The sequence below is a fragment of the Athene noctua genome, chromosome 1 (assembly GCF_965140245.1).
Source record: "Athene noctua chromosome 1, bAthNoc1.hap1.1, whole genome shotgun sequence".
Classification (NCBI taxonomy): Eukaryota; Metazoa; Chordata; class Aves; order Strigiformes; family Strigidae; genus Athene; species Athene noctua.
In genome coordinates this window covers 59426751-59451199 of record NC_134037.1, presented here as the reverse complement: position 1 = coordinate 59451199, position 24449 = coordinate 59426751, and the positions used below count along the sequence as shown (strand labels likewise).

The 24449-nt window shown below is 36.3% G+C and overlaps 1 protein-coding gene across 12 annotated transcripts in view; it reads left to right on the top strand.

The window, feature by feature from the left end:
* TRDN (triadin) overlaps positions 1-22625 on the top strand; it is a 244997-nt gene extending 222372 nt beyond the window's left edge. For 11 of the 12 annotated variants that reach the window (XM_074896244.1, XM_074896239.1, XM_074896247.1 and 8 more), the window contains 4 exons: positions 630-665; positions 851-895; positions 1839-1886; positions 19929-22625. In XM_074896244.1, the coding sequence (XP_074752345.1) occupies positions 630-665; positions 851-895; positions 1839-1886; positions 19929-20071 (272 nt within the window). In that variant the 3' untranslated portion in view covers positions 20072-22625. Of the gene's footprint in view, positions 1-231; positions 258-629; positions 666-850; positions 896-1838; positions 1887-19928 lie in introns of those variants that run through there. The other variant, XM_074896248.1, reaches the window with a different exon arrangement.
* Positions 22626-24449: the final 1824 nt, after the last annotated feature.

Below are 24449 nucleotides of genomic sequence, written 5' to 3'. Positions count from 1 at the left end.
GAATGGAGTCACAGTCCAAACGTCTGTGTTTGCAGGCTGGTGAAAAGGATGCTGAAAAGAAAAAAACACATGCTCTAAGTGAATGTACAATTAGGGAAAAATAAACTAAATAAAATAAATCACAACGTACTTCTGCAGGACTTCAGAATGGTCGTATTTGGTGGTTTTAAAGGTCCATCTAGCTCCATATCCTGTTCTTTTTTTACTGTTTATCTGTTTTATCTGTTTCAGATGATTGAGTTGCTCACAGAAAGAGGGTAAGAAGGCGGCAATAGGCAGAGTGATCCTTCCGTGATGCATTTTGGCCACCAATAATTAGAGACTTCTGATAGTAGTTAGGGAATTACAGAATTCTAGTGCTTCAAGCCTTTATCAGGAGTTTCCAAACTACTCTGCAGCCAGCAATATTCAAATAATTTCCAGCAACTCTTCAGAAAGCCTGGAACTGCTACTGCCACTAAGGGTAGCAGCCACTGTAGTAATATTAGATACACTCTGCATACATGACATGAGACACATTTACCACAGTTATTATTCCAGGGAAGTTACTAGGGAGATCAGCTTTGTGCAATGTACTTATTGAAAGAGCCCCATATTTCTGATACCTGTTTCCTTGTAAATCTTTCTAGCCATGAAAAAGAAAAAGACAGCTAAGGGAAAACAAGGTAGGAATTTACTCTGTGTATATATATGTAGATGATCACAATTAAAATATTATGAGATTACAATTTTACATGTATTGTTATCTGAAACAACCCCTAAATGATCTGTGTTAATTTTCAAAGACTTTTACTTGAAAACTCTAGGTAATAATTAGCAACCCTGAACTCTGCTACTTTTTCCTTGCTAGAAAAACCAGTTGAGAAGAAACATCTGAAGGATGAAAAAACCAAAGGTAATAAAGGGATGAAAATCTCTGCAAACAGTAATGAAAATGCAAATGTTAGTTTTTTTTCATGGGATTAGAAAGAGGAGCTTTTTTAGTCTTTCTAAATATGTGCAAGTATAAGCCAAAACTGTGAAATTGTGCATAAATCCCCAGTAATTGAATGTGTGATGGCTTCTTTGCATGCAAGTATCAAGGATTACATCAGCGCACCCAGTCTGGCTGTGGCAGTGCCCTGCCTGTGTCCCTCCCTGGCTGGTACAGCTTTAACCTGTCTGCAGGGCCCTCCAGTGCTGTATCCACAGACCAGTAGGATTAGTAGTGCCCAATTAGTCTGCTGTTACGCTCCCTAGTGAGGTAGTGCAAACTTTGTCTCCATAGCTTGTGTGATGCTTTAGGTCATCAGGTGCATATTGTAGAATAACTACATTGGTAACAAGAATTGTTTTTGACACGTAGGATAGACTTTGTGGTCAACTATATTCTCACTCACCTGTTGTACATAACACTGCCTGATCCTTTCCTTATGCAGACAGAGAAGTGGTTTCTCATATACTTCTGAAGATAATTAATAGTAATAAGTTGCATTAATTTATTAAGTTAGTGGTCTAAGACATAAATGTCTCCTCTGCATTTGTTAAAGACAATGACTCACATATAAACATTCTGTATTGAAATCCTGGAACCTCAAAGGATAGTGGTTAGTCAGTTGTACTGGTTCAAGTCGCTGAACTAGCACCTAGAAGCAGTTTGATTCTATGGTTTTACTAGACATAAAATTTCTATGTTGAAATAATTTCTGAGGAAAGTCACACCTAAAAATAAAACTGGTTTATAGAGATGCCTATCTGTGAGTTGATTCCAAGAAATTAGTATATTTCTTACTGAAATTTATTTAAACATTTTTGCCTGAAACTGATGATTAATTTATCATCTATGTTTTGTTCTTTAGGAGTCCCACCACGAAAAGAAGCTCCACAACATCACAACCTGACATCAGGTACATGATTTTCCTTTACTGTAAAAGAAACTTGCTTTTCCTTTCCAGAATTTCACTTTTTCTGTTTCAGGTCTTGACTGTGGTTTTTGATTATTTTTTTTAAAGGAGATTACACTTGCAATCTTTTCACATCTCTCATTCAAGTCTAGAGGACAAGATGTGAGGCAAGCCAAGTAAATCAAATCCATAAACATCATTCCCATGCAGAATGATTTGCTCAAATGGTATTCCTTTACCACCTTCCTAAATTTATAATCATATATTCAGCTAATTCCATTATAAACCAAGTAGCCTGTAATTCATTTGGTAGTCCATTATTTAGAACTCACTGAAAATCTGTTTCATAACAAAACCACATAAGAAGAAACTTGTTCAGTTTCTTTTCTCTCACATTAATAAATATTGTCTCCTACCACAGTGTGCCCTCTGCCCCAACCCCCTGCAAAAAAAGGTGAATAAATGTCAGGCATCTTAGAAAGAAATCTCACTGCATTGTGTTATTGGTTATCTCCATGTTTTTCCTAGTTTACTATAAAAATAAAAATATGTTCCACATTCTTCACTAGTATAAATTAATCCCTGTGATGTCAGTGGAAGGCACTGATTCATGACAGATAAGTATCAAAGTCTTCAGTCTCACCTGTGAGGTGTAACTGGTTTACACAGAAGAGAGGAACTAAATATTAGTATCAATTCTCCAGTGCAGCTTTGTTGTCTTAACCAACTGAGGAAAGAAGTTCACCTCTAATTATCCAGACTATTTCGCTGTATATGATTTTTTAATCTCTTTTACTGTTAAGTAGAATGCTTTAGTCCTGTGTACATGATATAAACTGTGTAACGTATGTGTAGTTATACGTATCTATGTATTTAGAAATATCTATTTATCCATATGTATAAAGTATTCAAATAATAATAAAAAAGGTAGCTACGTATAAAACAATTACTGAATGATCTGACATCAAGGAAGAGAAAATGCAAATTAAATGCTAAGATCAAGCATACAAATGTTAGCATGTGTATTTGTATGAAAATATTTGCACACATGGCTCACAAGACTGTTGTATAAGGATAACTACATAAAATAATAGCTTACCTTTATTTTCCCTTTTTTTTTTTTTTATTCAGGAATACGGACTTAAAAAGTCAGATATGGAGATAATTCTTCTTAATGATTCTGTTGTTATCTGATAGATACAGAGGTAGAATCTATGCTAGCAAAAAATTACTATTTTATTAATATAGAATTCATATAGATCAAGTAGTACTAATCATAATAAATAACCAGTAAGTTAAACTAAATATTTTGTCAGGAGATAAAAGAATTATTTTATGATGCAAAAATCCAAATTCAGTGTAAAACAGGAATGTACTAAAATTTGTCTACCAGTTGTCTTTCTTCTGCACCCCACACTCCTGCAAAGTTTACAGCGTTCAAAAATTGCGTTACTGTGGGTTTCATTTACAGTAATTGTTATGACTGGTTAATTTAATTGTACATTATCATTGTGCAGTTATTCTTGACTGATATTTCCCAGATCATAAGCAGCTCTGTGCAAACCATTGTTCATAGCCTGCTTTGCAAACAGAACTTACTATGTAAGTATTTTCAAACTATTCTTCATCCACTGAAAAGGATAAGTTAATTTACAGACAATGGATGAAACAGATGAAAGCTTTTCAGAACATCAAAGTGATTTCTCTTTATGAATGTTGTTCTTTGTTATTTGCTCAAATTGAGACTTTAAAAGTTGAGACCAAATCCTAGGTCTTGAGTTAGAACTTGATAGCTTCTGTCTGTTCTGTTTGCAGATGAAGCCAGTGGATTTTCCCCAGTGCACTGAATAATAATACTTTTTGCTGATAAATAGAAGTAAAAAAGGATTTGCACATTCTGAGCTAATCTAAAATTGAAAATAGTAAATCTTTTTTCAGCTTTCAAAAGCTGAATGAAGTAGATTCACTTGTTCTTAGATTTTGATCAGAGTCCTTCAACCTTTCCCTGATATTGAAAAGCAATCAGATAAAGAAAACTAAGCAATTAAATAAGATGTATATATCTTCAATTTTAGAATGCTCCACATTTAAACAGAATTTTAAGCAGTACTGTATCTTTCATAAACAATGGTGATATGTGCAGTAGAGTCTACACTCTTTTGTAGAGCTGCAAGCAATTACTTGGAATTATTTCCCCTTCTTTCTTCTGTCCTAAATGTCAAAATTGACACCTATACCAAGACTGAAACTTACCCAAATGAAAAAAAAAAAAAATCTTAGAAATTCTTTTTTTTCTTCTCTTATAATAAATGTATTTCAAGCACACAGGAGCAGATTTTCTAACTCTTGGAGTGAAATTTGAAGCATTATAAATTCAACTCTGTGGTGAGGACTATCTACCATACCCTTTATATGAACAGCTTATATAAGTCCTAGTTTGTTTCAAGGCTTATACCAAGGTACAAAAATCTAAATTAATCAGAAGTTGATTATGCTTATTGTAATTACCTTGGAACTCATGGCTGAAAACTCAGGAAACAATGTGTGTTGCATTTGTCATACAGTTAGTTGAACAGGTTAATGTTTTTATTGCACTGTTATCTAAGCCCACAGATGTGCGAATGTGGTAGAAACAAAGAGAAGCTGTGATGGAAGAGTATGAAAAGTGAGAAATAGTGGGATTAATACTAATGTAATTCATCCATCTACCTACATACATTATTAGAGGGTTAAATCTTTCTTGGATATGGGAACTTCTCTACTTACTGTCTAGACAAAGTTGTACCTCTAGGAAAAGTAAAATTATCATTAAGCAGAGTTGGAACACAGTTTATATGCACATATTATACCAGCACTTTTATGAAAAAAAGTATTTCTCAGCGAGATTTTTCCACTGCTGCTGCAGTGAGAGAGAGCAATACAGGTTCTCAGATGTTTTCTAGCATAAAGAGGAATTATTTAATCATGTTATCAGCAGAAAATATGCAATGGCACATAAAACCACATAAAAACCTCAGCAACTCTTGTAGACAAATTAATTCATTCCATGTCTGTATTAGCACATAGTGATTGGTTTATTACTGTAAGGTTGTTTTATTGCTTTGCACTTTCTGTCTTCTTGTAATATATTTTCCAAAGTAAAGATGATTTCCAAGTCTACAAAAGCAGAACATTCTATTTAATGTGAGATTTGAAATGAGAGCCATTTGAGAGACCATCAAGGATGTTTCCTCAGTGCTAAGGGAAAATAAATTTGTCAGCAGTACAATGTATAAGATTTTTTTCTATGGATCATTATTTTGAAAGAGAATGAGACCACTCTATTTTTTTTTTCCTTTGTTCTGAAGCATTTGAAGACTTTGAAAGAAAATATGATGTTTTTCATTATTTTGAAGCTGCAGATTTTGTCTGTTTCCATAGGCACAAAGATATTGGCACTTTTCTATAAAACAGAAGCATTGAACAATTTTGAAAATGATGCATTATATTCAAAAGAGAAGGCAAGAATTTCATCAGTGCAGGACAAGTAGCTCTCATCTATAAGTAGGTGATGAGCTACAGATACTATATTTTCTACTATCCTTGCCACCCAGTCTGTGTATCTCAGATACATGATGGTTCTGGTATTCTGTCAGCAGCTTCTTCCAGCACTTCACCCGCATAAACTCTTAATCCTGAAGCTGACCGTTTGAATGTGACTAGATCAAAGAAGCTGAACAAAAACGTTGAGGAGAAAGTATGTGATGTCCTTTCTTGAAATAGAAATATAGATCAAGGAAGGGACCATTAACTGTAACAGCTGTGTCTCTGAAAGTAATAATGAAAACAGTAATAGCATTCTTGAAGTAATTTATATTAGAGATTCTTCATTTTTTCCTCACCAGAATTCAGCAATAAATCACTAACATTAATGTTATTCTCTGGACATAAGTGTGCCATTGGCTGGAAATTAATAGATGGAACTGGCACTCTGACAAGTTTCAAAATTTTTTTTATCAGTTCTGGGCTCATTCACTTACAAGACCTGTGTCTATGCAGGATATTCTCATTAAGATTTTCCAGGGTGCTCATCACTCTGCAGTATAAGTGTTCAGTGTGAGAGCAGGATGAGCTGTGCACTAAGGCTGATTGCAAGAGATCCTGTGTAGAACAGGCTCCGTTCTGTGGATACACATGGGTGTCTCAACATTTCATGTTCATTAGAATTGTGAGGAAGAAGGTTGAGTGGTCATTTATTAAGAACTAAGATGACATTGATTTAATTTAGTTTAACCTATTTTGAAATTGAATCGATGAAAATTTCACTGAGGCTGCTTTGATTCTGAATTAGTGTCCACAAAACACTTTTATATGGCCTAATTAATCCATTTTTAAAGTTAACTTGAATTAGTCTTCCTGATTTTTCCTACACAGGAAAGCTATATAAGGGGGAAATGTCAGCCACATTGTGGTAGCTACATAAAATGAAATCTTTATGGTCTTGTCTGAATCTGATTAAATGTCACTGGAAAATTTCTTACAGATTGCAATAAGTTTTGAAAATCAAAATTTATAAATACACACCACAAATGAGAACAATACATAAGGTTTTATGTTAATTATAAGTTTATAGATAGTCTCTCAGCATAATGGCATTGTAATCTAAATTATGAATTACAGACATTCTACTTAAATTCCCAAAGCGTAAGTTTTATCTTTTATAACAAAGAACTTTGGGTTCTGGCTGTGTATTCTACAGAAGGAGATCAATCCCTAGGTCTAAACTAACCTCCTCTATTACCTTTGGCTGTATTTGGTAATAAGAGATAAATCCTGAAGATTAACAGAGAGAGTCCTTGCCAAACAACAGTGAAAACCACTGTTAAAAATATAAGGTCAGACCCAAAACATTATTTTAGATTTTAATGTCCAAACAGTCTGTCAAAGAGATTCCATAAAGCTTAAGGTTTCTACATCCATAAGGCATCTTCCCATGCAAGCACATAGTTTTTTGGCCCCTACATCCCTGTTTTTGAAGCAGGGAAAAATGCTGGCCTAGTGCCAGTTTCTACAAATACTTCATTAGGATCCAGAAACTTGATTAACAATTCCTGTCTGCCAGACATGCTTTGAGTACAACCAACGCATCAGCAAAATCAGACCCTTGACAAAATGCAGCTGTAAGTACTTTGCTTTGAAAATGGTGGTGACGGTGATTATTTTCTCTATACCTGTCGTAGTGATTGTGTACTCTCCAAGGGATTTAGCTGACACTCTTTCAGAGCCCTCTTCACCTAGAGAGACTCAACTTTATACCTTCTACTTCCCAGATGGCACTAGTTATAGAATAATATAGCTGCCTGTTCCTCTTAATTTGCACAATTCCAGATCCATTAATTCCTCCATTAAGAGTCATTTGTAATGGAGATTAATAGATGTGATTTATATTTTTGATATAAAAGTCTGTTTCTGCTTTGGAAACCTCTTTATGTATAATACTCCAAACTGGTAACCAGGTAAAATTTAGAACTAGTTCTGGACTAATTCTTATACTATCAGGCACATCTAGTAATGTGTGTAGCTAGCTCTTGTGGCTCATGCACATGTATAGCACCAAGTTTAATATCTGAAGAGCTTTGCAGGCCATAATGAAGAGGGATATTTCCTGTTGTCATTGGAGAGCTGGTTTGTGAACCTGACTTCAAATGTAAGTGCTCTCATTCAACCTAAATCTTGTTCAAGGTGTCTGAAGTACAGCCTAAATCTTGGTCCACAAACATTATTAGACCTTTCCCATACATGTGATAATGTACCCTCTGAGCTTGGAATGGTTGTTTACATCAAAATGGAGCAAGCAAAATTCTACCAGGGAATACGGTAAGGGAAAACTCAGAGTCCAGAGAGAAATCCCAGAAATAAAGAAGGATCTTTTGCAAAAAGATGAGTTGGAGGATGAGTAAAAATTGACAGTGAACAAAGTAATCAAATGTTGGGTTTTTTTACAATTAATTAATTAACTGATTACTTCTCATGTTAAGCCTAAAAATTATTTACCTAGCAAATTATTAGAAAAATACCTATATTTTCTATAAATGTAGGGATGAATTCGTCTAACTAAACAACATATGAGGGTTGTAGCCTACGGGAAAAACCCACTATGAAAAAATATATTATTTAGTGTGCTGGTTTAGATCCAGTAACAAGAATCTGATTTGCCTAACTTTGCAAAATTAATCCAATTAGTAATGCTATTTATGCCTGTTGGACAACGATTTCATTCCCTTACTCTTAATTGGGTCAAAACATCTTGCTAAAATTAAACTAAGTGGCTCCAAGCAATTATAAATATATACTCAAATTGTGCCAAGTCAAATAATATATATATATATATCTTAGTATAAGTCTCTGATTTCACCACAAATGAAACAGCAATATTTACTATCTTAATGCTTCTCATTGTTAAGTTGGTTTTGCTTTATTTTTACTATCTTCTTAAATCACACTGCCAGTAAAGAGAAGTACATATTATGTATTTCCATGACATATCTTGTAGGAGCAATGTTCTATACAAAATGTAATTCTTCAACAGTTTTCTGAGTCAGAGATTATTTATCTTTTTTTCAGATAAATGGCCATTTCTTCAAGTCCCTCTTGAACTTTAGGAAAATAATTCCTCTAATGTTCTTTCACTTCTAATGGGAACATTTTTCAGAGGACAGAACAACTGTCTTACTTTTTTATCAACAAAGATTTTGGTTTTAAACATCAGCTGAAAAACAGGCATCCTGATGTTGCAGTGAGTTCATGTTTCCAGGTTATCATCAGTATGTGATGATAATCCAGTGGACAAATCCTAATTATGTGATGCAGTTCTCAGTGAGACCAGAACTGACAGCAGATGCTGTGAAATACTTTAAAGAAGTCAGCTTATTGAGCTTCTACAGTTTCTTTCTGGTTTTTCTTGTTCCTAGAACTATGCGAATTCAAGATGCGGAAGATATTCTAATTTAGCTTCATCTTTCATTGTAAGTAGCACACAGGCACAGACACAATCCTCCGTATCACGAGCACTTGAATAGGAGCATATTTGCACAAGTTCCATGGTCAATGAGAGACAAACTTCTCCAATGGGTTGCTCATCCCTTCAAAATCTGAATTGTCTCCTAGCATTACATCATGTGGCTAGAAGCTAAATCCAGTGTCTGATGTTAAGCAGGATGAATTTGAGTCTACCAGGGTTTATCAGTAGTATAGTTCAAGCACTGCTTTTCCTGACTTTTTATTTTCATTAAGAAGTGCTGCTGCTCCCAGCAAAAAAGTTCTCACTAGGAAAGATCAGTGCGTACGCATAATGCTACACACATCTAAAAAGACCCCTTTATTTAATAAAGATTTCAGTTAGAATGATAACCAAAGTGAAGAAAGCACTTGTATCATTCAAACACCAGGTTCACTTTCATTCGTTGCTTAACTGCCTTATCACTCACTGTTCTCCTCCTCTTCTCTCCTCTCTCTTCTCCTCCCCTCTCCTTGCCTCCTCTCTCCATCCCATGCCTTCACAGCTGAATAAATAACTGGTATTTACTTGCAGTTATTTGGTATCCATTCTTGTTAACATAGTAAGATCCCTGGTTGTTTTTACCTTATTCTTCGGTTTTATCTTTTTTGTGTGTGCATAAATGTGTTTGTATGTCAAGTCGGAGCCAATCTTTTAGTGGCTGACAGTTCATTAGAAACTGATTTTAATGCGGTATGTTGTAATTACATTAGTTGAACGTGCTGGCCACGAATGAGTCACCAGAGGCCATGTCACATCAGCATGCCTAAGGTACATGATCAGCCCACAGTGCATCAAGACACTGTCATTGTTTATTGAGCAGTAGCAACAAAACCCAATTCCATATTACTGCCCACCAAATACCACTGTAGTATCAGGTAATTAAAACTGCAGACTGAAAAAATCCAACAGATTTTAATAGACTTTGAATCAGGTCTGCATTAATTTTTGATCCCTCTTAAATATAATTTCTTGAATGATTCATTCGTTTCTATGTTTCACTAATAAAACACATAATACCAGTACCAGCCTCCTTGGAAAGCTCAATGCAAGCAAAATTGTAAAGACCGTGTACTCTGATCATTGTTATGATTTGTTGGAAGTGTCTGTATTACCACATATGTCACACTGTTACATCTTGCATGGTCTTACTGTCTAAAAAAAAAATAATAATAATAATTTGGGGGGAATGTCACTTTGGAGATATTCACACATTTATGTGAGAGTTAAATGGTTTGTGTGCAGTGACCCTGACATGGAATATAACACTTTTCTCTAAACATACATCTTATTTATCCACCAAGCCTTCTTACTAGACAATGCAAGAGCCAGTTAGCAAAACATATTTTTTTTTCTTTCCTTAAATGGTTGTTAGGCGTCATCTATCACATTCAAACTATAAGACAGAAATAATAAATTTCACCTTTTACTACAGAAATAAGTTCTGTTAGAATAAGGATCTCATTCATCGAGTTTTGTTATTATGTTTCAAAAAGAGCACTGACTTTGAAAAATAACAAGTCATGAATAGTTTTAACCAGCTTTGGTTTTTTGATCTTATATATATTTTATTGTGGATATATTTTTCCCATCTAATGACATAAAATATGACCAGAATGACCTTCTAGCACTATTGATTTGATACACTTACAATGTTTTATACCAAGAGAGTGTTATTAGAGACAGGTACTGATAATATTTTTGTCCCACTGATTGAAATGCCAATAAAGGATGGTTTCTTTTGTGTATTTAGCAAATTTCCTGAATAACTTGGGACTGCAGACACTGATAAGAAGTAAAACAATCTTCTAGGTGTTTCTTGTTCATTGTTGAGCACTGGTTTTGAGGGATGAATTTATGCTTTTAAAGTACAACTCTTTTACCTTTTCCTGACCTTGCAGTCCCACAATGCTTGAAAAAAGCCATTAGTGAGAACACGCGATCTGAGTTGTCATGTCTACAACAACGTTGTTGCTAGTGTTTAACTCTGCTACTCAAACATCTTTAGTACTTTTTACTAAATAACTTATCTGACAGACCCCCTGCAAAAACGGATATGAAAACTTGGATGGTCTCTGCAAAGATGAGCAAATAATTGCATTATATCACAGACATTTTGAACATAGCTTTGAGAGATACTTTCCAACCGTTCTTCTTTTTCTTATTCAAGGCAAAATAAGATGCAAAATGAGTATCCTCATGAGACATTTTCTTTTTTTTTCTGTCTACACATTGTCTATACAATGCTAGAAAAATGTCATTTTAAGGGGATGTTTTTAGATATATAGAATTGATTTAAAGTGGTAGTGATAGTTCTTGCTTATGTGTAATGGACATATAAAAGCTTTCTTCTCTTCTTTTTCCCTTCCTCCTTCCCATTAAGCATTGTACTTCCTGAGAATGGCAGTAGTGTGGCTGTACAGCACGCTCAATAATAAGAAAGAAGTTGAAAAGAATTTATCAAAAAAAGATAAACCTAATTTTTGAAGCAAACTGTGTTGTTTTGAATAGCCAGTATCTAAACATGGGCCGTGTTCTGAATTTAAGAAAACAGTATTTGGTCTCCCGCATAGGCCCTCAGCATTCAGCTTTGCTATTCAGAGAAATGGGATTTAATTAAATGTCAGTTACACAGTACCGTTAAGCACAAAGACTTACACACTTATTTTAGAAAGTGTGAAGGCAAAAATTTGTGATATTTAGCAAGGATTTCACACCATTTCACTTCCCCATCTGCCCCTGTGCTTTCTCTGCCCAGGTTGTCATACTGTAATTTCACTGAAATGTTAAGGGAAAGAGCCCAGATTATTTGATAGGGAAAGAAGCAGAGCAAAGGGGAAAATACCTGCTTGTCTCTCTTGCCCTTTAGTAAGCAAAAAAAAGTTTCAACTCCCCAGGTCTCAGAACAAGTTTTCTTTGTGCTTGTGTGGTTCAGTTTTGATTGCTGAACCAAACCACAGTATGTGCACTCCTGAGAAGCAATCAGAAAGAAATGAGCGCAATTGTTGATACTTTCCTCTTACTTAAAATTGCTTACTAATTAGTTGTTTCTAATGCTATGCTTGCCTGAATTTTTCTGCTTTGTTGAACTGTTTAATTCTATTAGTGAAGAAACTAGAAAACAGAAGTAATAAAAATTGTTTCCTCACACATTCTCTGTAATTTTTCCCAATAATAATCAAACTGTTATTGCTAACAGCTATTGCTTTTTAATGAATATTTTATTTGGTGACCTGCCTTAAAAACAGCTGAGCCTTACAGAAATGGGACTTTAACCGTTGTAAAACATAAACAGGAACACCTTTATATTCTTTAGGATTAGTAAATTTTATTCCTGTCTGAATTTTCTACCCCCTTTCCTTATAAGATCAACTTTTTAAAAGACTATAATAAAAAAATACATTTATTTGTTTGTTTGTATCACAATAATTCCTTACACAAAACTCTCATTGCTTGAGTAGGCACTTGAATGCTAGTTCGGCACTTTGAATGGTAAAAAGCTACACCTTAGTAGTCATCTTTAAAATGATACTAGATTATATTAACTCAGAAGAAGCTTTCTTGAAAATTATCACAAGGTCCCTGAACATCCTTAGAGTTTAAATATGTTCCCATATTTAACTTCATACAGCTAAAGAAGGAAATGAAAACTGTTTTTTCTCTTTAGTCCCCGAATCACCAATTCCCAAACCAGTCATGCTGTTTGAGTGGAGTTCGAGCCTATCATCCTTTGGAAACTGTGGATGAATGCATAGGAAGCCAAACTCTTTTACAGAGTCCTAGCACCCTGACTTTTAAGATCCACCATGTCTTTAACTAGTTCCCTCATATTCATGAATTTTCTTAAAGAACTACTTCAGCTAAATCAATTCCAAAATAGACTGCTTAGGGTATAAGGATCTATAAAGGCATAAATATGCAGCATAAAAATGAACAAGTCAGTGCTTACCTAGCACTGATTTTTAATAGTGTCTCTTCCACTACAGGGTTCTTTTAATTAGCTGATAAATGCTTAATAGTCTGTGTCCTGGTGAATGGGCTTCTCATGAAAATCTTTCCCCATCCAGATTTGTCACAGAAGGGGATCCCTGGTTGAGGACCCCTTTATTCCCTTTCTATGGAAGGTTCTTCTGGTGATCTATTCAGATTTTAAACTCCTCTCTTTCCCAGTAATTTCTTAAATCCTTCTCTCAGCAGAGAAATATTTGGGATCTTACTGTCATTTCGTCAGTGTCTGCTTTCTCATGCTTTGGAAATGTAAATGACTGAGTGTGAATCTTTCTGCCCAGACAGTAAATAGACTGTTAACCAATGTAAGCCACCATAAGGCAAAAAACTGCAACCACCTGTTAAACAACATTCAAACCCAAGTGTAAATCTTTCTCATACATTGATGTTAATATTCTATACAGATTCACATAAATTGATTATTTATGCCATACACAGTTGGATTTAACTCTTCACTGCCTTTGCCAGGGGTGAGACACAGAGAAATCTGGGAATGGTAAAGGACTTGTGGATGTCACCATAACAGTATCTGCAGGGGTGCCCACTTTGAAAGTTAGATCTGATTCTGGGATGGATTTGGACTTCTGTGAGCCTGTCTGATGGTTCTCAGTCAAATCAGTTCTGCTGGTATCTTTGCCTTATATGTGAAAATGGAAAAGTATCTAAAATCACTGTTTATTCCAACAATCTGATGGCTTTGGGATTGTATTTGTTCTCTTGTTTCTCATCCCTTATTGGGACCTGAGTCAGCTCGTTGTCTTTTACCTGTCATCTTTTCCATTCAAGAGGCTTAAAGAGAACAATTAGCAATTAATAGTATGTAATCTGCCTTCTAGATCCTCAAAGCAAAATTAATAATCATTGAACAATAATGGCAACTGGGAGAGGTGCCTGAAGACTGGCAGAAAGCGTGTGTTGCTCCTGTCTTCAAAAAGGGCAAGAAGGACCCAGGGAACTACAGGCTGTTCAGCCTCACCTCAGTCCCTGGGAAGGTGATGGAGCAGCTAATCCTGGAAACCATTGCCAGACACATGAAGGACAAGAAATTGATCAGGAATAGTCAGCATGGGTTCACAAAGGGAAAGCCATGCTTGAACAACCTGATAACCCTCTATCATGAAATGACTGGCTTGGTAGACCAGGGGAGAGCAGTGGATATTGTTTACCTTGTCACTGGCACTGTCTCCCACAGGATTCTCACAGAGAAGCTGATGAAGTGCGGACTAAATGAGCAAACCATGAGGTATATTGAAAACGGCTAAACTGCCAGGGCCAGAGGGTGGTGGGGTTGGAAGTGTAGTTGTAGGCCAATAAGTAGCAGGGTAACCCAGGGGTCAGTACTGGTTCCTTTTATCGTCTTCATTAGTGATCTGGATGATGCGGCAGTGTGTACCCCCAGCAAGTTTACAGATGACACGATATTGGGGGGAATAGCTAATGCGGAGAGGGCCATGCTGCCATCCAGAGGGACCTCGATAGACTGTTTTTCTCCTTTCTGCTGGAGAATTGAAAGCACCAGGAGAGTGGTGTTGCAATATTCCTTACATCTCTTGAAATCAGCTCTCTGTGTGAGGTGCGTGTGACTTAGAGATCAAGAGCACACATAAGCTCCGTGTAATATTTATGTAATTGATTTGCTATCTATGGAATGTACTTAGCATTTCCTCTTGACCAGCCGTAAGCAACTTCACACAAACCTTGAATTCAGAGCGGTTTACTTGTTTTTCTGATTTCTGAAACTCATCTTGGCTGTTCTTGCACCAAACTGATTTCCATCCAGGCAAAAATCATTTTAAAAGAACAAAGATCATTTAAAAGATGTCAGATGTCTTTAAAAAAACACTTCTACACTTTTCCAGTATTGACTCTTTTTTGTTTCCTCAGTAGTACTCATAGGGGAAATTTAAGTAATTATAAGTTTCCCTCAGAAGGGAAATTTAAGTAATTACATGAATGCTCATAAACTGCACCCTAAACAAAAGCATAAGGCCAGATAAGAGGAGGGTTTTTGTCTCAGCTAAGCTGACAAAAGACATCTATTGTTCAACTACGTGTTTTACTCCTACTGTTCATCTTTTTTTTTGGTAACATTTGCCCTGAAGATGAGATGATACATTCAAAGTGAGAACCCTCTTCATTTTAAAAGACACATTTTGTATTCACATTGAATGTGGGAATTACAAAGGCAGAATGGGGTACATTTGTAGTCCTATTTGCATGCCAAAATTCAAATTGTTCTCCTGACTATGGCTTGTATCATAATACTTGTTGCAGACTTTGAGACACAGTTCCAAAGACATTGGTATTTTTTTGAATTAAGTTCTTATCTGCATGTTTTTCAGCTGAAGTTTGCTAGATAAAGTAGCCGAAGGGCAATATGAAAGGAAAATAGTGAAAAAGCACATAGCAAAAAGCATAATTCTGAAACCATGTCCTCCTGCATAGATTTTCTGTATGGGCGGCTGACTTTGTTTTGATTAGAACATGCTAAAGACAGACTATCTCATTTACAAAAGTGTGAATCTCATCAGCCATAAAGAAGAAAGACAATATATGAGATATTTACCAGAAAATATAATTTGAAAAAAAGAACAAACCCAACAGATATTTGCAAATGTCTGCTTCAAACTCGGGTTGCTTGCTTAGATTAAATATAAAAGATCTGTCCCAGCAAGGCATACTGATGAGATTTTCTTTTATAAATGAGGAGTTTTGCATTGGGAGAATTAATAAGGAGCGATCTACAAAGACAGTATGGGGGGAAAAAAGGCCTTTTTTAATAGTCTGACTACCATCTAAAACCTGAAAATGCCCTCTTTCTGTACCTACATTTGGAAGTATTACACCTTGCTTAATAAATCTTATACTCTGAAGTCAGTAACTACCAGATCTCACATGCCATACAATGTATCAAAACAGTTCAATCTTTTAGTAAGTGAATCTGCTTAATTTACTGATGTATAAACATTGCCTTAATATCAGGATAAATCCATGAAGCATTGTGCTTTGGTTTGCCTAACCCTCTCAAAAAACAATTGAAAAAATAGGGACTTTTGATTTCAGTGAAACATTTCAGATTCATTCCAGTTAAAAAATAAAATAATTTTTGTAGATTTGACAAATAATTCCACAAAAGTTTCATTTAAAAGTTTTGAAAATCAAAAGGTAGAGTTTCCAAATTTTTGTTTCATATACCACTTGTTATTTATAAAGTTGCTTTTGGAGCTTTGGATATTTTAAATCCTCTGCTATAGTCTGTTTAGTATTGATGAAAAAAGCACTTCTATTTTTAGCATAGCCTTCCTCAACATGAAACAGTCAATAAAGAGTTTTATTTAATTCTTTTGTTGACTGTTATTATATTTTTTTAATAGCAGAATCTGTATCTTTTCCCAGAAAGCTTTTCTCCAGTGAAAAGTTGTTACAACTACATTTCTCAGTGAGTGTAGTTTTGCCTGTGCCTCAGAGGCTAGGAGAAACCTCCTGCAGATTAATTCCTCACACTGCTTCTCTCACACCACAGCGGAGAGGAGACTTCTGCCAGCTTCAGTGTGGAAGGAACCTTTGGCCCTGCACACTGATACATGCCAGTTCACAGCCTGATGTTAACAGCCCACACAGACCCTAAGGTCTGGACCCTCAACAAGGGCTCCTGTCATTTGCACTAAAAGAATATTTTCCAATAGAATTAGGTTGTCATTCATGAAATCTGTGAGGGAATAAAGTTTTTTACTGGTGGTTTTGACTTCTGGCTGACAGCAGATCGATTGTTCATAACACTGGGTTTGGAGGACAGGATTCTGCAATATTCATAGCTCTTTGAGCCTCAGACCCCTTATACACTTCTCCTGGAAGAAGTGTGATTGTTTTTTCCTCCTTATCTTAAAAACTCTTGTACATATCCTACCTTTTCTAGTCCCCGTGTTCTTATTCCCATACCATTTGTAATGTTTATCCTACTTTACTCCTACTCTTCAGGCTTTCCCACTCTCAGTTTGTCCAAAAAATAACTCTTACTCTGTTTTTTCTATCTGTCATAATCTCCAGCCCTTGTCTCCCTTCTTACCATGAGGTTCCCCTATCACTTTCCAACCACTTGGCCACAGTCTTTCCACAAAGTTGTGTCCATTTTTTTTTCTCAAACTCTTTGGTCAAGTTGTACGTCACCCGTTTTTTCTTCCAGTCACACCAAGAGTCACCTGGACTAGGCGTTTTACTAGATTAGTGTTGGTGTCCTACCATGGCAGATCACTTGTTTTGCTTGAGCAATCACAGTCTCCACCACAGTCTTTTATCCTCAACTTTGTCCGTCTAGGGTGCTAGGATACTCACACTTTTTAAAGAAAAGATTTTTTATACCACAAATAAAAAAGAAAACTTTTTTTTTTTTCCTAGCTGTTTCTTGTGGGTTTTTTTAAGTATACCTACATTGTTCTTTTAGAGTTCTTTACCAAAAACCAAGCTCAACTGGCAGCTAATTTCAGCACTGAAAGTCTCACCACAGGTAGTTAAATATGGTAACATTAAGTTACTTGAATTAGAGTCTCATCAAAGGATGTAGCAGACAAAGTTAATAAAAGTAATTACAACCATCCTTAACTCTCCTGAGTTTCTATTTTATCTTACATTTTCCTGATATTTTCTGAAAACTGATGATAAGTAGCAGGCTATATAAACAATTGAATGTCACTTCAAAATGTTGCACTTCATATAAGTACATAGTAGCCAAACAACAGGGCTCATTTCAAACACTATAGGTATCTCAGAAATAACACAATCAAGGGTGATCCTTTAGCATTACACTTTTCAAATACACATACCTTTTACATTTTATTTTTAAAATAATTATTTTCTCTGCCTATTTTTCAAATTTAGTGTTACATCCCATACAATTAGATTCTGGCTGTTGGCCAAGTTGCAAAAATCTGAAAGTTCACCCTTTCCCTTGCCCTCCATGAATTTAGTGACTTTTAACAATAGACTGTAAATCAGATTTTCAAGTTAAACTGTTGCAGTGGCCTGTACTACTAGTGATTTTAGAATGACAATCAGATAACACCTCTGGAAAACACTGTGGTGTCAGACATGCTATCATTACAATATTTAACTATGTTTTAAATAGTTATGTAGCTATATAAGATAGAATGTACCAGAACTTTGTGAAAGTATGTAAAGAGCTAACTTTCTGCTTTCTGACTGCATGTAAAACATAGAGGAGTAGTTTGTGGGTTTTTTTCCCATTAAATAGTAAACTATTTATTGGTATTTATTGGTATTTATTGGGGCTAGAAAATGCATGATACCATACTTGGCTTCTTCATAAAGAAGAGAGAGTTACTGATTTTTTTGTTTTACCTTTTATATCCATAAGAGGAATATGTAGAAATAATTTCCATTTAAACAGCAAAAGGTGAGTTTTTAATTGGCAGCTTTTTTCCTGTAAGGTATTTCTCTTTATCAAACTGGCACCCACTGGGCTTTCTGTTTTGGTTTGGTTTTTTTGAAAGATCTGGTTGGGAAATCTCTGATGGAGTAATTTGGTAGAACATTACTTTTAAACCTAGAGGGTTTTGTGGCAATATACTGCTTGTAGTTAGTTTTACTCACAAAGGTTACACTCCAAGGATGGAATAAGTCTATTTGTTGAAACTGTAATATATCCCAGAAACTTTCTTGTCTTGCCCAAGTGCCTCTGTAAAATGTCCAATGGTACAAGACATAACACATACACACCATGCACCTAGTCCGTGGCTTGTCAGGCCTCTCAGGGGAACCTTGGTCTGTCAGATTTAGGCCGTGAACTCCAGTCATAAGAGTTGCTTTTTCTCTGTTTTCTGAAGAAATCCCAAATTCATTCCACAGAAAACACCAGAAATACTGAAAATTTGGGGTGGGGGGGGTGGAATTGTTTCCATTCTTAGATTTAGTGGAAAAGCAGTAAGTCAGATGACTGAGCTGATTTCCAACTCCATTTTGAAGTGTGCTTTTTAGATAGCAAGACTTAACCTTTGCGTGAATTGGGCAAGAAGACCATAGAAGATAATATAATTGGACTGAATATATCGGCATTTCTGACACACCTCTCTGTGTTCCACCATTTACTGTGACTTGGCAGTCAATAAATAAGCCCTCCACCTCAGTTTATAACACTGGGAGCTATGGAGTCCATCTCAGTTTAGAACTGCCTCAGGGAACATCTGATTTTTTTAAATAAGGAATAAACAGCAGAGGAAAGAAAAAGTCATCAGAAAATTAATTGCATGAAAACTATCTTGTTTCAGGTGCCAACATTCCTCCACAATCATTTTCCCAAACACATAACTGACTATTAGTTATCTTTCAAAATCTTGTCAATGTTAATCTCAGAGTGCAAAACTCGGCTTTTGGAACAAATTAGGTCAATTCCATCTGTGCTAAAGTATGCGTTCCTGAATACTTTTAAAACCTGATGGAAATAAGTGCAACTACACAGGCTAGTGCTCAAAAATCAAAAGGGAGAAAACATCCCTGATTGTGAAGGACTAGGAAAGAAGTACTGTCATTTATGATCCCTTTATTCAGAATAAAAGATAACTCATTTGAAGCCTAATAAAATATGTCATTATCGCTATTAGATGTGAGTCCTTCTGGAACTCCTCAGTGTATCTGAAAGTGGCTGTGAAATATAAAATCAGAAAATATATGTGTAAATTTTGGGAACTTCCATTCAGCTATCCCAAAATGTAAATATTCTGGGAGAAATAGGACTATAACACTAGAGGAATAATAGATTTAAGTGTGAAATTGTCAACAATTTCTCATCCTGTGCTACAAAGATGTCTCACTGAGCCTTTCAGGTAAAATCTTGTTGATGTGTGGAACCTGGCTTGTAATCACACTAGAGATTTGTGCTGTTATAACTCAGTGGTAATGAAGCTATACAGCTATTTTCTGAACAAACATGGAATAGACTCATGGCCTCAGTTTGGAAGCCATTAACCATCTCTTCCTTGTTTTCCTAGCTCCTGTCCGCTACTTTCAATGTGTCTTCCTAAATGGACCTAATGGATTTGGACTGCAATTTCCTACTAATCCCCCTTCAAACAAGGAAGAAAAGACTCACTCTAAGACTTCCAAGAGAAGGACAAGAAAACCAGGGCAGTAGAGAGACTGACTCCTGTGTTCACTCACATTTTGCACTTTATATTTTCTGCTGAGGTCCACAGTAGTTACAGTGGTACTTGTCATTGCAAGAATGTGATCCACTTGGACACATGTACCTGGAAAATGTTTCCATGGGGCAGAGGCAAAACAAGCAGTAATGAACTGTGTTTGACAAAGGTAGAAATGTAAAAGTGCCCCATTTCTCGTGGAAACGCTGCAATGTTAACAAAGTGTTGACACGATTGTGTGTGTGAGTGTGTGTGTGTGTTTTCCTGCCTCTTTTGCTCTTGTTTTTCTTTACCTACCTGCTCAGCATAGGAGTCTGTTTTCCATTTAATTTTATCTAGGGAGAGAAAGGTTGAATGTAGCTCTTATATCAGCAAGATTGCAAGTCTACCTGCAATCCTAAATCATTTCTTCTTAACATTCAATCAAATTGCTGACAGGAAAAAGCCTCACTAAGTCATGAAAATGTGCTCTGTGACTGGTGCTATTTTTATGTCTCATTGACCAGTGTAGCCTGAAGCTCACACTTACTTGGAGCAGCTCAATATACTATCAGTAAGTTGACTCCACAAGTCACATTAATGATGAATATTCCTATTTAACTTGAAGCAGTAAATGCTTGGTCTGTTTGCCCTGCCTGTTGATGAAATACAAACTCTTCACTTCCTAAAGCCCAAAGTGAGCAGAGAAAGTGAAACAACATGGCAAAAGTGAGGAAAAACAGTGCTTTACCAGTATGAAGAACCCAAGAAATAAATTAAATAATTTTAGTACTTCTATTTATCTTCTGTGGGCAAATCAGATTGACTTGCAGTGAAAACCATGTAAATGGTGAATATACCAGCCAACTATTTGCTATTAGAAAAATTAGAAGAAAAGCTATGATGTGAGATGCCAGTCATGAAACTAAGGCAACCCAAAATTCCAATAGGTAAACATGCCAGTTTGATGCAATCTCAGATCAGTGAACAAAAAAGACCAACAAAACCAATTTAAAATATAAAATTAAATAAAACTAATAATATTTAAAAAAAAAAAAAAAGAGCATATGAAATAATCTGAGTAGCTGATATTACTAGATGAAATGGAAGCACTTCCTCACAAGACACTACTGTTGATAATTTATAGATGAGAACTGGAAGTAGATACACCAATCCTCAACATTCTTTTGTGCATTTCTGTAGAAATAATGGGTTTGTTGTTGCCTTGAGAAAGAGACGGGATAGCATTTGATCCATTTAAAGACACGACTGAAAACTGGCATCTCAATTGTCTGTACATCTGGCAATGTAAATAATCATACGTTTTCGCAAGCTGCTATTTCTTTGTATTTCTTTACTTTGTTTTTGCATTTAATCTGTGAAATGTACAGCAATGATCTTAGTTATATAGTTACCTGGTGAAGCAGCATGATGCTCTTCATACAACCTGGCTACTTGCAAAGTCTGAGCACACCAGTAACTATATACTGCTTTTTTATTTTTAGCATAGTTCAGGATAACATCAGCCCCTTAACCATTCCCTATCCCAGCCAACCCATTCTTGCCTTAATCAAATAACTGACTCACATGAGTTTTAGACAACCGAGTCTTTGACAGGTTAATTCAGAAAGCTTTGCTGTTGCACTGCTGGGTCGGGTTGGTACCCCCTGATTACTGGTCATGCATGGCCTTGTGTGACCTGAGTTCTCGGTCTTAATGCACTCTCATATTGCACAGGTTCTGTGCTGCAAAAACTGTCATTGCAACAAGCAGTCGAGACAGTGGTTTCTGGAAAGAAGTAGGAACAGGTCCTGCCCTAGGAGTAGCTCTTTCTACATGGGAACACACTGCAGATGAAAGTGTTCATGGTGAATGCCTCCAGTTACCTGTAAAATCTACTCAAGATAGAGCTAGCAACAGACAATATTTCATCGTAAAATGACAATCTTTAATTTTCTTTCAGTGAGCCTTTTTATATTCCAGTAACTTTTTTTCATTCACAATTTGTGATTTTTTATATATTATTATGGATATTGTTGCCCTAGGTTTTTACTGCAAAAGCTGTCTTACAAGGAGATTATAACTTTCTGAGAATCAGTTAATTTAATTCAAGACTTTATCTAATTCCAATAATCAGAACAAAACTTTAATATACTATAAGCCATTATTTTTTCAGCTTCTTTTGGCAAAATACGTTTTTTTTTAATTATAGATAGCCTTAATCTTTTCTTCTCGTTTGAGATGGTAGATGAGAAGAATATGGTTCAGATCTCATCTCCATGTTTCAATTAAATATCTGAAAGCTTTGGAAACATAAACAATTAATATAATTGAATAAGTGATATAAAATCAGTCATTTATTGTTGTTTCCTAATCTCAGTCACTGCCTTGAAGAATAGGAGAAACAGGTCCATTCTCAAAGTAGCAAGCATTTTTCTTTTTAAATTCACATGGAAACTTCAAAAAAAAAAAGCTTGAATTGCATGGGTTTACTCAAGTTAGCTTGAAATATTGCAAAATCATATGCTGATTGTTATCTATTTTGGAAAATAAAGAATATAAACCTTGTTCCCGTGGATGTGATATGTTTTCCTGTGAATCTAAAAGTGGAGGACAAGGATTTACATATGTCAGTTTTCTATCCCTGCTAAGTATATACAAATCTGAATATAAAGACGCAACTTCTCTTACAATTAAGCTGGAAAAATTAATCATTCATCATTGTATTTATTCCTAATGAGCTTTTTGCAATACTTAGCTAGTCTTTTTACACACTTTGTAGATTACACTCAATCATACAAAAAGCTAAATTCTTGCTGTAATCATTCAAGGTAGGACATCATCTGTACCAAAATCACATATGTTCATCAAAGTGGTTATTTAAAATACAACTGCACAACCTATACAGAGAAATGTGCAATCTCCAATGTCTAGTCTGTAGTCCAGACAATTGGGAAAATGACCACCAAGAAACTGAGAGAGCACAAATGGTTAGATTTCTCCCTTGACCCCTATAGGAACTATGGCTTACCTTTATCAGCAATTGTTAAAACAGGTGAGCTGGTGGAAAAAACAGACTACAGCCTGAAGACAGCACAGTTGCAATTGCATAGTTCTGCACTGGGGTTCAAGAGTGCTTTGCCCCATGGGGTTTGATAAGCCTTCCCAAGGACGAGGTTTGTTGCTTGGCAGTTTGACTGCAGGTGGACCGGCGTTTCTAATCCCTTCTTCTTAAAAACGTGCACCTTTCTCTAAGATGCTAAAATCCTGCTGAAGTCAAAAGGAACAGTCAATTTCCAGCAACTCTGAAAATCAAGACTTGACCAAGCCCAGTGAGATCAATTGCTCAGCCAAGAGTAAGCTGTCCACCCCAAAACGGCCTGCTCTAGCTAGTACAGTCCACAGACCCTGTCCTCAGCCCTCAGTTTGCACTCAGTCTTTCAAACTTCTATCCACATTGCAGCTGGAGTCCAGCAAAATGGCTCATTTCTATTGCTCCCATTGCTGACGCAGTTTCCAAGGGAAGGTTGAAAAGTCCATGTAAAAGAAGGTATTTTAGTGATTAACTATGCCGGTGTAGCAGATGCAGGTGCCCTGGTGCTGGCAGGGGGCTGTGGGGCGGCCTCTGTGCGGAGCGGCCAGGGCTGCCCCGTGATGGACACAGACCATTCCCACTGGCTCCAACCAACCCACCCACCGCAGGGCACGGCTGAGCCCCACGGCCCAGATGGCGGCACAGTGGGGCCAGTCTGTGTAAGGAAGGGCAGACAGTGCTGGAGCAGGAGAAGGGAACAAAAAGAGTGAGAAGCAGCAGAGGGAGCACCAAGGTCAGAAGAGGAGGAGGAAGAGAAGGTGCTCCACACTGGAGTAGAGATTCCCCTCCAACCTATGGAGGACCCATGCCAGAGCAGACAAAGAGTGTGAGGAAGACAGAGCAGTGGAGAGGAACCACCCTTCACCAACTGTAACTGCTGGGGACTGAAGGAATGAAGCTGGGCTTGGGAAAGAGGGGAGGAAAGGTGTTGTTTTAATGTTTGTCTTTCCGTTTCCCACTATCCAAATTGGCAATTACATTTTTAGGAGTTAATTTTCCCTGAGTCTGCTTTGTCCACAGCAGTAATTAGTAATCAGCCGGAGTGTTTATTTCAAACCACAAGTTTTCTCATTCCCATTTTTCCTCTTTTTTACAACTGAGAACAAAAGTGAGTGAGCAACTGGGTGGGAGTTTGGCTGGTAGCCATGGATAACCCACCACGACTGGTTGTTACACAGACCCTATACACATCCTACTAAATGGCAATAAATTGCTGTTTGTCCCACAATTCGGGTCTTCACTTAGAACACAAGAAAGAACATACATAACTTGTACATTGCCAAAAGATTTATGCCTTG